The sequence below is a fragment of the Pezoporus flaviventris genome, unplaced genomic scaffold (genome assembly GCF_033815535.1).
Source record: "Pezoporus flaviventris isolate CSIRO_AGI_PZ_B2104156 unplaced genomic scaffold, CSIRO_AGI_Pfla_v1 ptg000001l, whole genome shotgun sequence".
Classification (NCBI taxonomy): Eukaryota; Metazoa; Chordata; class Aves; order Psittaciformes; family Psittacidae; genus Pezoporus; species Pezoporus flaviventris.
Window position 1 is genome coordinate 59,223,175 of NW_026892549.1, and position 12,561 is coordinate 59,235,735.

The window sequence follows — 12,561 nt, forward strand, 5'->3', positions numbered from 1 at the left end:
TTGAAGAGCCATCAATCTTCCACTTCAGAAGTCTCATTCTTTCTCTTTCTTGAGCTCTTTGCCTTTTTAGCACTTCATGGCAGCACTTTGTTTCACCAGGGAATTTCTGCCTTGTTGGATGTTAATCAGCAGCAGTAGCACTAGCAGCATCCATGTGCCTTTGGCAGTCTCAGAGTAAACTTTTTCCAAATCCTTTTTTAACATTCACATCCCGGAGCAAGAGGTAAGGTAAAATGCTCCTTAGTGCTGGCGGTTTTTCCCAAGAAGATCTCATTTCATGTTTCAGAAGGAAAGTGATGTTGCCTTTTCCCAGAGTGTTGAAGTCCCAGTGCTGGCTCCTGTCTGGAGAAGGCACTGAAGATGATCAGATTGCTTAGGTAAACCCAGCTAAATTTCTGCCCCAAAAAGGTTTTAGTTCTTCTTGTCTTAAAGAGCAGAGCAGAGGATAAATATGAGTCACTTCCAAGATAATCTGGAGAGCGTGGAATATCAGGTCTTTTCTGTTGCAGAAGAAAACAGGGAGGGCTTAAAGATGCAGAGTCTCATCATGAGTTTTCCAGTCCAATAGTCTAATAATTTGCTATGGTACATTTTGTATCTGAGAGCCAAACACTGAAGTTATCATTTGGGTGGCCCTGCAGGTCTACTGTGCCAATCACAAGATTCAACTTTATATGCAGAATAGGAAAAAACCTCTCAAAGCATAGGAGTGATGCAAACTCTTCTCTCTCTTCTGCTGTGACTCTGCAAGATGCCTTCACCCCTGCTTCTTCTTTCCCTGGCCTTTCTCCTCCTCCCTTTAAAGATTCCCTCTGCTCAGCCCAGAGCTATCTAACACATGCTGAACTCATGAGGATTTAGCATGGCAAAGCCTTTCATCAGCCACCACAGGTCCAAAAGGATGAAGGAGATGGTGGGGAGGGGTTATTCTCCTAAAAGAGCTGCTCCAGGAGATTTCACCTTCAAATGATCAATCAGCTTGAGGTGCAAGTCAAAGTGGGGAGGAGGTTTTTAGAGAAGGAGGGAGCTAAACATCTTTTAAGAATATGGACAGCTGAAAATTGTCATCTGGATGTATTCAGCCATGTTAAAAAGAGCTCATATTCTGTTCGACAAATTGTAAGTAAAGCAAAGAGGGGAATCTACCTTCCTAACACCCCCACCTGCATTGAACGGGCTTTTTCCTCTCTTTTACCATCAAATCTGGATATGTGCGCACTGGAGAAAGGCCTACCACCTGCTTACAAGTATTCTGAGCATCCTCCAATTCCGAATTACTCTTAGCATCAGCAGGTAAAGGGAGCTGATTTTTTTAATCACCTTCTTGAAAAGGCACCCAGAAACCCCAGTGTGAATAGTTATGGCTTGTAACCACTTGTGCTTCTTTCCAGTCTGAATTGGTGCTAACAGTTTTCAAGCATGAGATTTTACAAGTGCTCTACTACATATGGCAAGAAGGAGATGCCTTAACAGGAGTCACTACCCACCAATAATTATCTAGCACACATCCTTTGGAGAACAGGTTTTCATGTGCATGCACTGGAGTTAATGTCATAAGTAGCACCGTGTCAGTTTTTCCCAGAGTCCATTGAACAATGTCACTTGTCCAAGCTCCTCATTAGAGCCTCTGCATTAGCCAGCTGTAACCAAGACCAGCAAGTCTGGTTTCTCACTGGGTGTCTGTAATGAGTTCACTATTTGCCTTTCCTAGTTTGCCACCTTCCAACTCAGCTGTGAGGTGGCAGAGTGTTGACATTTAAAATGCTTTCTTAACAAACTTCCATGTAACTTCTTGGTGCTTTGCTTTGGTGTCATTGCTTCAATTGCACCAGCACCTCCCATTGGAAGTAGGTGAATATTTAACAAATGTATTTAGTAGAAGATGCATTAGATGTGCTTCAAGAGCACAGAGGGATTTGGGAGGGAGGTCGGGTCCTTAACATCAGCTAGAATAACTGGAAAACTAAATCGGTGTTCTTTTCTCTTGCTTCATTCTGAGTTTGTGCCTCTTTGAGCTTGTGGCTTTTTATTATAGTGAAGATCAGCATGGCCTTTGCAGGGCAGGGGCAGAGATTTCATTCCCAGTCACAGTTGGCAAATTTCCAAAGAGTATCTGCTCTGTTACTTAAGCTTTTCTCAACAAATCAGTGTTTCAGGGTTTTTAGTGTGTTTCAAATGTACTCTTAGTTCCCCCACTGCCAAGACACCAAAACTGGTAGAGGTGACCTGATGAAGTAGGCAGGAAAGCAGATTGTCATGGTTGTCTTAGCAAGGGCTTGGAAAGCATGGCTGGAGCTTTGGCTCATCTTGGTTTTTTTAAGTCTGAAATACTGTGTATTCCTAGGTAAGACCTGGTATGGACAGGAACTTCTTAAACACTTTCTGCTCAAGTGAAATGAGGTGGAGGATTCTTCTTATTTAGATTTGGATAGAAATTGTCTACCCTCTCAATTAATACCCTGCTTGGCATTTGTGATAGGCTAAGACAGTTCTTTGAGAGGCCCAGGGTAAGGTGAGAAGAAGAGATGTGACAGCAGGGGAGGGGAGAAAACAAGCCACCAAAAATTCCTCCCTTGTGCCTTTCATTGCACTTGTTATAATGCCCGTTTGTTGGGGAGAGGGAGATTCATACCAAGTTACATTTAAATAACACAGGACAATGACAAGAAAGTGAGCCATCTTGGGAAATGACTTGGAATTTCCCAAATTTGTCCCAGTTTTCTCATTTGTGGGGTTATTTTGTATGTGTGTGTCGGTGCAATCCTGGCTCATACCCTAAGACTGGTACTGTTCAGAGTATCGCATTTTCATCTTAGTACTGATCTCCCTGATCTTGGAGATGAAAACATACCCATGGTGCGTTAGATGTAAAAGCCATGTGTGGAGTCTGGATATAAGGGAGTTGATACAGTCAGCAACAGAGACATCCTATCTAGTCACTCTGGGATTTTTCCTCCTTTTTCCTTTGTAACTGGTTATGGGTGGCTCTAGATTCCCAAGGAGGGGTTTTCTCCACTACTTCATCATCAGCTACCTGCCACTACATTGGTGTTTTCTTCTTTTCTAAGTCATATTTTTCTTTCAACTGAAGGTGCAATGAGGCATCTTTTGAGGATAGCACTCCATCCCACCCCCAGTGATTTTCTTATTCCTTGAGGGTTTTCTCAGAAGGGTTGGTATCTCCATGGGGCAAAGTTGACCAGATTGAAGACCTCCCAGCTCTGCTTTTGGACAGGACACATGCATTCTTCATTATTTTTCATAGAATCATGGAGGTTAGAGTAAATCATAGAAGGGTTTGGGTTGGAAGGGACTTAAAAAGGTCATCTAGTTCCAACCCCATCCAACCTGGCCTGGAACACTGCCAGGGATGGGGCAGCCACAGCTTCTCTGGGCACCCTGTGCCAGTGCCTCAGCACCCTCACAGGGAAGAGCTTCTGCCTTATCTCCAACCTGAACTTCCCCTGTTTCAGTTTGAACCCATCACCCCTTGTCCTATCACTACAGTCCCTAATGAAGAGTCCCTCCCCAGCATCCTTGTAGCCCCCTTCAGACACTGGAAGCTGCTCTGAGGTCTCCACACAGCTTCTCCAGGCTGAACAGCCCCAATGTTCTCAGCCTGTCTTCATACAGAAGCTATGTATCTCCTGCTCATCCTCATGGCCCTCTTCTGGACTTGCTCCAACAGCTCCATGTCCTTGTATGCTGAGGACACCAGAACTGCACACAGTGCTGCAAGTGGGGCCTCACCAGAGCAGAGCAGAGGGGCAGGATCACCTCCCTCAACCTGCTGGTCACGCTTCTTTTGATGCAGCCCAGTGTACACCCAGAGCTAAAACCCTTAACCATAAACATTAAGCTTTGTTAGGTGTTTTGTTGTCTAATTGCTTGTGTTTCTTCTTCCCCTAGACCCTGACTGGGCCAGCCTGAATCTGGGGGCACTTATATGTATCGAATGCTCAGGTATACACCGAAACCTTGGCACACACCTCTCACGGGTCCGCTCTCTTGACCTGGATGACTGGCCTATAGAGCTCATTAAGGTGATGTCTTCTATCGGGAACGAGCTGGCAAACAGCGTTTGGGAGGAGAGCAGCCAGGGCCACATGAAACCTTCTCCAGACTCCACAAGGTAAGCTTGCTTCCTCCATCTCACTGTGGCACACAGCGGGCGGGTAGGATGTGATCCTCCACATACTGCAAGCTGTGAGCACATAAATCCTCCTTCACGATTCTCAGTCAGAGGTGGTAGGGCGTTGCAATGTTTTACAGTATGGCCTTTGCAAATTCTCCCTTGGAGTATGCCTTGTAAAAGTCATGATGTGTGTGTGTATATATATATATCTATCTATCTATATATCTTCAGTGCATGCCGAGGAGGAACGTGTGTCAAAGATGTCAAAAGATGAGTGACCCCATTACTTTTGCACTCTTGTGAAGGTTTCCTCAGCAGCCCTACAGTGTTTTTGCTAGTTGACTGACCGACATCACAGTGGGAGACTGGAACCCCCTGCCTGGCTGTTCCTCAGTCTGACTGATCCCATAATGCATCCCTTTGTTTCGGTCAGCCACAAAGTTCCCTACTCTTGGCCTCTCAGTTTGTCATTAGTTATTATGCCTTAAGTAGTTCATGCTCACCCAGGAATTTGTACCTGCCATCAGGCTGTCAGCACAGATGGTGCAAGTTCTGCTCACTGTGGTCTTGCTTACTTCTGTTATAATATATGTGAGAATATATGTTGGGGGGGTGGTGTTTCCAATGGGAACAGTGTTTTACCTACCACTCATAGCTCAGCACAGTGAAAATCTAGCTGCAGTACGTTGTCATACCAAAAACGAATGGGTTTTATCTTTAATTTATCTAATCGGTGTCAAAGAAAGGTGTTTTGAAAATACTTTCCTGATGTGAGTAGGTTTGAGATGTAAGTGCTGCTAGTTAGAACTAACATATTGGCTTGGGGGGGAAGCAGAAAGACCTCTGACAGACTGCGTTTCGGCAGGGGTTTGGGGAGGAGAAGGACCTCCTTGCAGGGCTGGGCCAGCCTCTGAAGTTGTCTTCAGAAGTGCACTGTTATTGTCTTAGGGGCAGCTCCAGTGGGATACCCAACATCTGAGCACTGGTAGGTCCCCAGGTGGCAAACGGTGTGATTGAGGTTTAGCTCTATGTTTGCTTCCTGCATATGAGAGAAATCAGAGGGAATTATGTTGGGGTTTTGTTGGTGTATATCTCTGGATCCTGCTTTTTCGAGTACCAGATCAAGTGAAATTATAACCTGGGAGCATATACCTGGGACACTTCCTGTGGTGTAGGAGTAGGTTTGTGCTGTTGTCTGTAATAAAGTGTTTCTTATTGCATTATTTCGTTAGCACTGAAAAATGAATTTTTGGTGCCACCTTTGGTTCATCTTCGAGAATGAAGCCAGTACATTAATCAGGCTACTTAGATGAATGACGACGTGTGAGAATGCTCAGGGGGACCTCCACAGAGGTTTTGTTCATACGTAACCTGTATGTCTGCTGTATAAGTGTATATTATTAGTGAATATAATTATTTCATCAGGTAGATTGAAATCAATGCTGCCTTTCAGTCATCAGTATCCCTTTAATCGAAAGACCTTATATTGTTGTGCCTAACAAATACATGTTGCTCCTTACTACTGAGGTGAGCTGGAGAGATACCAGTTATAAATACTTAAAAGGAAAAAAGGCTTACTCTTAATTGGATTTTGATGTTTTTAAAGAACAACATCATTTTAGTACTCATATAGTAATGATATTATAATGAGAAATCTGAAATACATGTGACTGAAAAGAAAACCATCCATTTGAATTCAGTAATCCAGAGGTTTGTGTTTGGAATTGGATACTTAAAGAAAATCAACTTTGTTCTCTTTGTATTTCATGCTCAGGGCTTATTTTAATTCTTCATTGTTTCTGTTCATCTTCATGTTTCTATTCAGCTGCTTATGTTTCAGTGACAGAATCACATTTTCCTTCCTGCACTATAACATTTTTGGACAGAAGGATGCATTTTATAACTGTGTCTGTCCAGATCTGTTTCCAGGTGCACACTTACGTGATACAGGAGCTGCTAGAAGTAGAATTAGGGTTATGTGCAAGTTCTTCCACAAAGCAATTGGAATCTTGCTTTGCTGCTCCCATTGTTTTCTGCCCCTTGCAGCAGGGACTGAAGTGATCTTTTTCACATAAATACCTGAAAGCTTTTTCAGTCTGTGCCTCTGCTGTGGTCTCTACCAGCATCATGCTCCTCCTGCCCAAGATACCACAAGAGAGTAAGTTCAAGTTCTTTAGCTGTAAGTTGTGTATTCCATTTCTCACTACTGTTTGCAGTTTGGCTTGAGGAGGCCAATCAGAATCAGCTACAACGGACCTGATATAGGGTTAAACAAAACCCCCTTTTTCTGTTGATGAGGGACTGAAGGGGGAAGAGGCAACCAAAGTGGAGGGACTGGGGAAAAGCCAAGCAAGTAGAGTGGGGCTGCAGAAGGGAATGGGGTATGAACAAGTTCAGGAGGAACACATGGGAGTAATTCCCTCCCCTATCTGATGGGGCTCTGTAGAGCAGGAGCACATTGGGTGTGTTAGCCTCCTCACACAGTGACTTTTAGAGTCTGGCTGGTCCCAGAGTTCATCAGCACGGGCAGGAGCAGCTCCCCAGTACTAGCTCTCAGCTTTCTTCCCCTTCGGGAGTTTGGCTGAATGCCTGTTTCTTCTCTGATCTCCAAATATCCTTGGACTCCTTCCATCGCTCCTCCACCAGAACTCCAAATCTCAGCTCCCCAAGGATATTTGTTGGGGACCCTCTCTTAATACACACTTATAGAAGGGATACATGTATGTAGAGCATATACATGGGTTTCACGATTTCATGCTGCATCTTTCTATTGGAGATGAAGCCGTTGGTGGAAACCCACAGGCTTTTTAGGGGAAAATAAGAGAGTTACTGACTTTTCCACCCACACTGAATCTGTTGGGCTTGGAGGCTCAAGGAGCATTCACATTCTGGATTAAAAGGAGCCTGAAAGTCTTGACATAGCTTCAAAAGGAGCCCCTTCAGCTTGGGAGTAGTTGGCACTGATCACTGAGGCATTGCAGTGGCATCCCGTGCATTCCTGTTGTAGAGGAAAGGGCGGAGAGCCCCAGGGAGATGATGTTTTGCAGGAGGGATTGACAGATGGCTACTCTAGGTCATGGCATAATTAAGGAGTCTTAATCAGGACCATGTCACTAATATTTCTACAAACAGAGCTGTGCCAGGCTGTGAGTACAACTTATGGCCCATCCCTCATCCATTCAAATTCATTTTAAACTCCTTTTCTGAGAAGGTCATGGGGAAGGATAAACCTGGAAACGTATTTAGATAACAAGGTCAGAAATTGGGATTGGAGGGTGTGAACTCAAAGCCTGGGAGTTTCGTAGCAAAAAGCATTACTGCTGTTGCTTTCATCAAGGATATATTGCCCAGGTATGTCCTGTAACATGACCACAGTCCAAGTCTCATCAAGTCTGACAGGCAGCTTCTGAAACAAGCAGATCTCCAGGTTATTCCATGCCTCTGGACCGAAGGCAACACCTTGGATGGCCTCTAGCATCAAAGTGGGAAGCAGGACAGGTGCAATGGGTTCCCCATGGGAGCAGCATAGAGTAAACAGTAGCTTGAGGCAAAGTTCAGTCTGAGGGTGTTGGGTGTGAAGACGGGAAGAGGAATGAACACGAGCTCGCAACGACGAGGAGTTGATGAAGCAGCAGCAAACCCAAGCGCAGGCAAGTACATGGATGTGAGGGGGGGACCAGCTGGCCTCTGAGCAGTGGTGTCCATGGGTCCCTGATTAGGTCAGCTTTGGAAAGCTGGTAATTGGTTCCAGCAATTACCAACAGCCCTGAGAACCGCCGCTCAAACTTCAGGAGCCCTGTGACAAATTGAAGCTGACTGCTGGTGAAGGAATATCGACTTCCCATTCCTAAACAGGGGGATCATTAGTCAAGAAAAGCATCTTTTAATTACTCGCAGGAAGAAAAAAAAGAAGGGGGGGGGGGGGGGGAGGAAAAAGATCTTTCCGTATGGATCCTGCAACAACTGCTGGGTTTCTTCCAGAGGTATTCAATATGAAATTTATTGTCTTGGAGAGGAGGGGGGCATGGGCAGAGTTTGCCTGCGGTTCCTCCTTTGGTAATGCAGGTTTAATTTGGAGTGAGAAGTCAAATTAGAGTAAATCAATGTTGCGACAATTAACCGGGTCTGGGGATGAGATCAGGATTATCCCCTCTAATTGCTATTGATAGTATTTAAGCACACTCTTAAAACATTGATTTGGAGTGGTGTGACACAGGAGTAGCCCGGTGGGGCAGAACTGCTCCACGGAGGAATGTGGGAGTTGGGTTAAGTCAGCCTGCGGAATCTGCACTGTATTTTGCCTAGACCCTTTTGTATTGGAATGTAGCTCTCCCACTAGATCTTTAGCCTTTTTCTGGACACACCTCGCATGTTTTGCTTTCTCGATGTACGAATCTTGCCATGTGGCTTCTGGGTTGCAGCCTTGCTTTGCCACCATCAACTTCCTAAGATGCTGTTAGCATTTTCCTCTGGCCAAGAGGAGGGAGGGCAGTGTCATATCCAGGTACCATCTCAGCCATGCTTTTTATTGTCCTGCTCAAGTGATGCTGAATATTTGTATCAGCTACAGGCAAACCTTCAAGGCGAAGGAAGGGTTTCATCATTTTTGCATCTTTCTGAGAATACTCAAATAGCAAGAACTTCCAACTCCATTAAAAATTATTTTTAAGGGGAGGGATGAGTAGTAGAAGCTCAGGCAGCCCCAGGCAGCAACCCTTTAAATGGAGCTTAGAGCATGTGCAGCAGTTTTGCTGAGGTAGTCTGTCTGCACGGCAGTCACCCTGTTTATCCTGGTTACCAAAGGTGATGAGAAGGCCAGAGTTAGGAGCCGGCAGTGTTGGGAATTGATGTTCACCTTACAATGTAAGGTCCAGTTTGGTCCCTCGCTCACTAACAAACTGAATGTAATGGTGCCAGCTCGACTGTATTTAGCAGACTCCTACAAGCCTAATCTGAAGCCTGGCTTGCTGTTTCAAGGCCAGTGTCAGCTATGCTGAGCATGCACTGGTTTCTGGGGGATAACTGGGAAGCAACTTGGAGGAAAACAGTTAAACTGTGTTTCCTTTATCGATGGAAATAACTATTCCTTCTTTACAAATAGCACAGATTAAGGGTAAACCCAGTGAAAGCAAGTAGTTAAGATCCCGGTATTGTATCCTGAATCTTGTGAGGATGCTCTGTTTCATTTCTCTCTCCTTTCTTGTTCCTTTTGGCCATCAGATTGCTGTTACAGTCCTGTTGGTCTGCGATTCCTGGCATAAGGCCGCAGCGTTACAAATGGGGCCTGGGGGAACATCAGTACCTCTCTATCCACAATTGTCAGGTCTGGTTTCTTAGCCGTTCTTGGCCTGATGAGGTCAGTGTTTTGTGCCTTTTGAATGCTCCTCCATGCCTGACACCTTTCCTATTGCGGGGCTGGGGGAAGGGTGTTTGGAAAAAGAAATTTTAAAAGGAAAAAAAAAAAAAAGAAAAAAAAAAGATTTTATTGTGAAGGGCTGACCAGAACCCATCTGCAGTTGGGTGGCATCTGCTCCCCACATGTCACTTCCCTCATTAACAAGCAATTGAATTAATTAAATGCTACTCAGAACACGCATAACAAGCTACCGGCAGTGTCCAAATTAGCACTGATAATCAAGGATGATTTCCTTTATTATCCTGCTAAGTGGTGTGCAGGCTCTGATCTCCCTGTCTGCCCTCATCTATTTACATACCCCCAGCTTCTGCCTTTAGAAGCTGAGGTTATCTTACCTAGTTAATTTGCCAAGATCACCAAGCATGGCGGATTGATATTCCTGCCTCTGCTGAAGCAGACCCCCTCCTTTCTCCCCCTTTCCTTCCTCCCCAAGCCTGGTCCTTTGTATCTCAAGCTCACTGATAAATTAAAAGCCACCCCTGTGGTCTCTCAAGTGAGTAATAGAGGCAGAAATTTCATTTTGCAACTGGCTGATTTAATGATCCAAAGGGTAATTAATGGCCTGATTATCTTAATGTTAAATATGTCCGGCAGCAATTACTGTGACCTCCCGCTTGTCAAGGTCCAGGCTATGCTCTTCTTTCAATTAAGTTCTCTGGGGCTTAATGGTATGAATAAACTCCTCTGATTCTATCATTCCGGACTCTGAGATTTAAGCGAGCTAGGGGCTCCTTTGGAGTTTTAATCAGCCCGTCTTCTACTTGAGCAATCAGAGTTAACAATTATAACAAGGACAGTTTAACTTTCTTTCTCTCTCTCCCCCCCCCCCTTTATATTCTTATTTTATTTTCCTTTTAAGTGCTCGGAGGGCATTTTGTTGGCTGCAGCAGCAGCTTTGCTCGGCCAGTCTCTCCCTATATAAATTATCATGTGAATGCCGCTGCTTTTCCATTTGACAGGCTTAATTAATTGGCAGGAGCGGCCGAAAATGACAGTGCTACTAATTGCAACTCCAAGTCCATTTCTGTCACTGCGGCACGCTTGTCAGCGGGCATGCCCCGCTCCTCACCGCGGCCGGACTTTGTTGACGTTTTCCATTTCAGTTTTCACATCTCGTCGGGGAGCGTGATGGGATGTGATAGCCCAAGATGTGCCTTTGGGTTTTCCAGGCGTGCGGTTTGTGTGCGAGAATGACATTTACTGCCAATAAAGTTTAGACAGCTGGGCTTCTGCTGACCCTGCAGCTGCTGGGGGACCTCAGGTTTGACTTCAGATATTTCAGTGAAGCCTAAAAATGGGGGAGAATTGGGGAAGGAGGTGATAAAAAGGGAGAAAAAGAAGAAAAACACAAACACTGCAAGTCGTAACTCACTCCTGGTCTTTCTGGTTGCTGAACTACCCTGAGCAGCACATCTCCCGGTCTCTGTTAGCTCTGATTTGGACAGCAGATATTTCATAAAGATAATGAAGAGAATGTATAATAAATTATTAGGTACAACAGTATTGCATTTTCCAATGCACACATAAAGAAAGAGACTGATTCATCGCTGCCAGGAAACTTAGAAGCTTTCCCCGTACGGCTGTGGGACTGAGCTGGTTCGTTCTGACATGGTAGATTGCATCCTTTCAGATTAGAGTAATTGTGATTGGTTTTAAATGAAATTAAACAAAAAGAAAGAAAACAAAGAAATAAATTGTCACTTACCAGTAGCTTCCAGGAAATGCATCTAATAAGAATAACTTAGTGAGGCAAATGAAATGTCAGCTTGGGTGGTGGCTGGTCTGATTTCACCATTTTGAGGCCTCAGCAGCTCAAATGCAGTACTCCAAAGATGAAGGTTAGGAGTAGTACAGCGTGTTTTATTGTCCTTGTAGCTGCTTGGCAGCTCTTGTCATCTAGGACCCGATCCAGGAAAACCCTGGTGCCTGTGTGGTGGCTGGGAGATGCCTGGATGCCTAAAAGTCAAACCAGAACAGCAACAGAACCATCAGCCTTCGTTATCCAAAGGAATGAGCGCTATAGTTGAAATGCTCCCTGGTTTGATTGCATTTTTCTTATGTGCAAATGAGCCTTTGATAAAAACTCAACCCTTTGTAAACAAAGAAACCCAGTTTGCCATTATGAGTATAATCATTATTCTCCTTACTGCCTGTGAAAGAGAAACATGCAAGGGAAGTATTTTTGTCCCCTTCTGAAATGCATTAGTTAAAAAGCAGAGGTGTAAAAGCCATGATACTGTTCTCTTCTTTTTAATCTAAATAGTGTAAGTACCGCTTGAATAAGTTCTCTGACTGTTTAGAGTTACATGTATATGGAGGTGGGACACTGCTCTGTGCGTTCATACCTCACGTGTAACAGATGCACGCTCTGTAGGTGCTGTGACGTAGTTTGTTATAGAATTGTAGAATGGTTTGGGTTGGAAGGGCCCTTAAAGCTCATCCAGTTCCAACCCCCTGCCATGAGCAGGGACACCTTCCACTAGAGCAGGTAAGGACCCACACGACCTGTGGTCAGCTGAGATTTCCCATTATCCTGTGTTTATAATACATCCTCCTCATCTTCCTTACCAACTTCTGCAACCTTCTGCACAGTTTGACCAAACATCGCTGGTGTAGCCTAGGAATTTTGGAGAGAAGAGCCAAAGAAGTCCTCACTGCTTTTGTCTCCTTCTCATTTCCTCTGATGTTTGTCATGCGTTGGACTATCCATACATCCATTTGTTGTTCATCCCTTTGAAGAGGACAGAGGAGACCAGTGTGTTGTGGCCTTGTTTTGATAACCTGCTCGCTAAGATACCTCCTAGATAAGACACCAGGATCCTTCCTCAAACTCAGATGAAGATCGGAGTTGTGAGCCAGAGGCAATGGTCAAGCTTTGGATACTGAACTAAAGATTAAAAAAAGGGAAGAGCCTTCAAGGGACCTTGAAAGAGGAGGCAGATAGCTTTGTTTTCAACAACAGAGGGAAGAGGCAGTCAGCAGCCGCTCTATGCCATTTTCTTACATTTCC

General features: G+C 44.7%; 1 protein-coding gene across 8 annotated transcripts in view; it reads left to right on the forward strand.

Moving 5' to 3' along the window:
• The window catches only part of AGAP1 (ArfGAP with GTPase domain, ankyrin repeat and PH domain 1), a 327,230-nt gene that overhangs the window by 281,530 nt on the left and 33,139 nt on the right, over nt 1–12,561 (forward strand). For all 8 annotated transcript variants that reach the window (XM_061459922.1, XM_061459932.1, XM_061459942.1 and 5 more), the window contains one exon: nt 3,910–4,132. In XM_061459922.1, the coding sequence (XP_061315906.1) occupies nt 3,910–4,132 (223 nt within the window). The remainder of the gene's footprint in view (nt 1–3,909; nt 4,133–12,561) is intronic.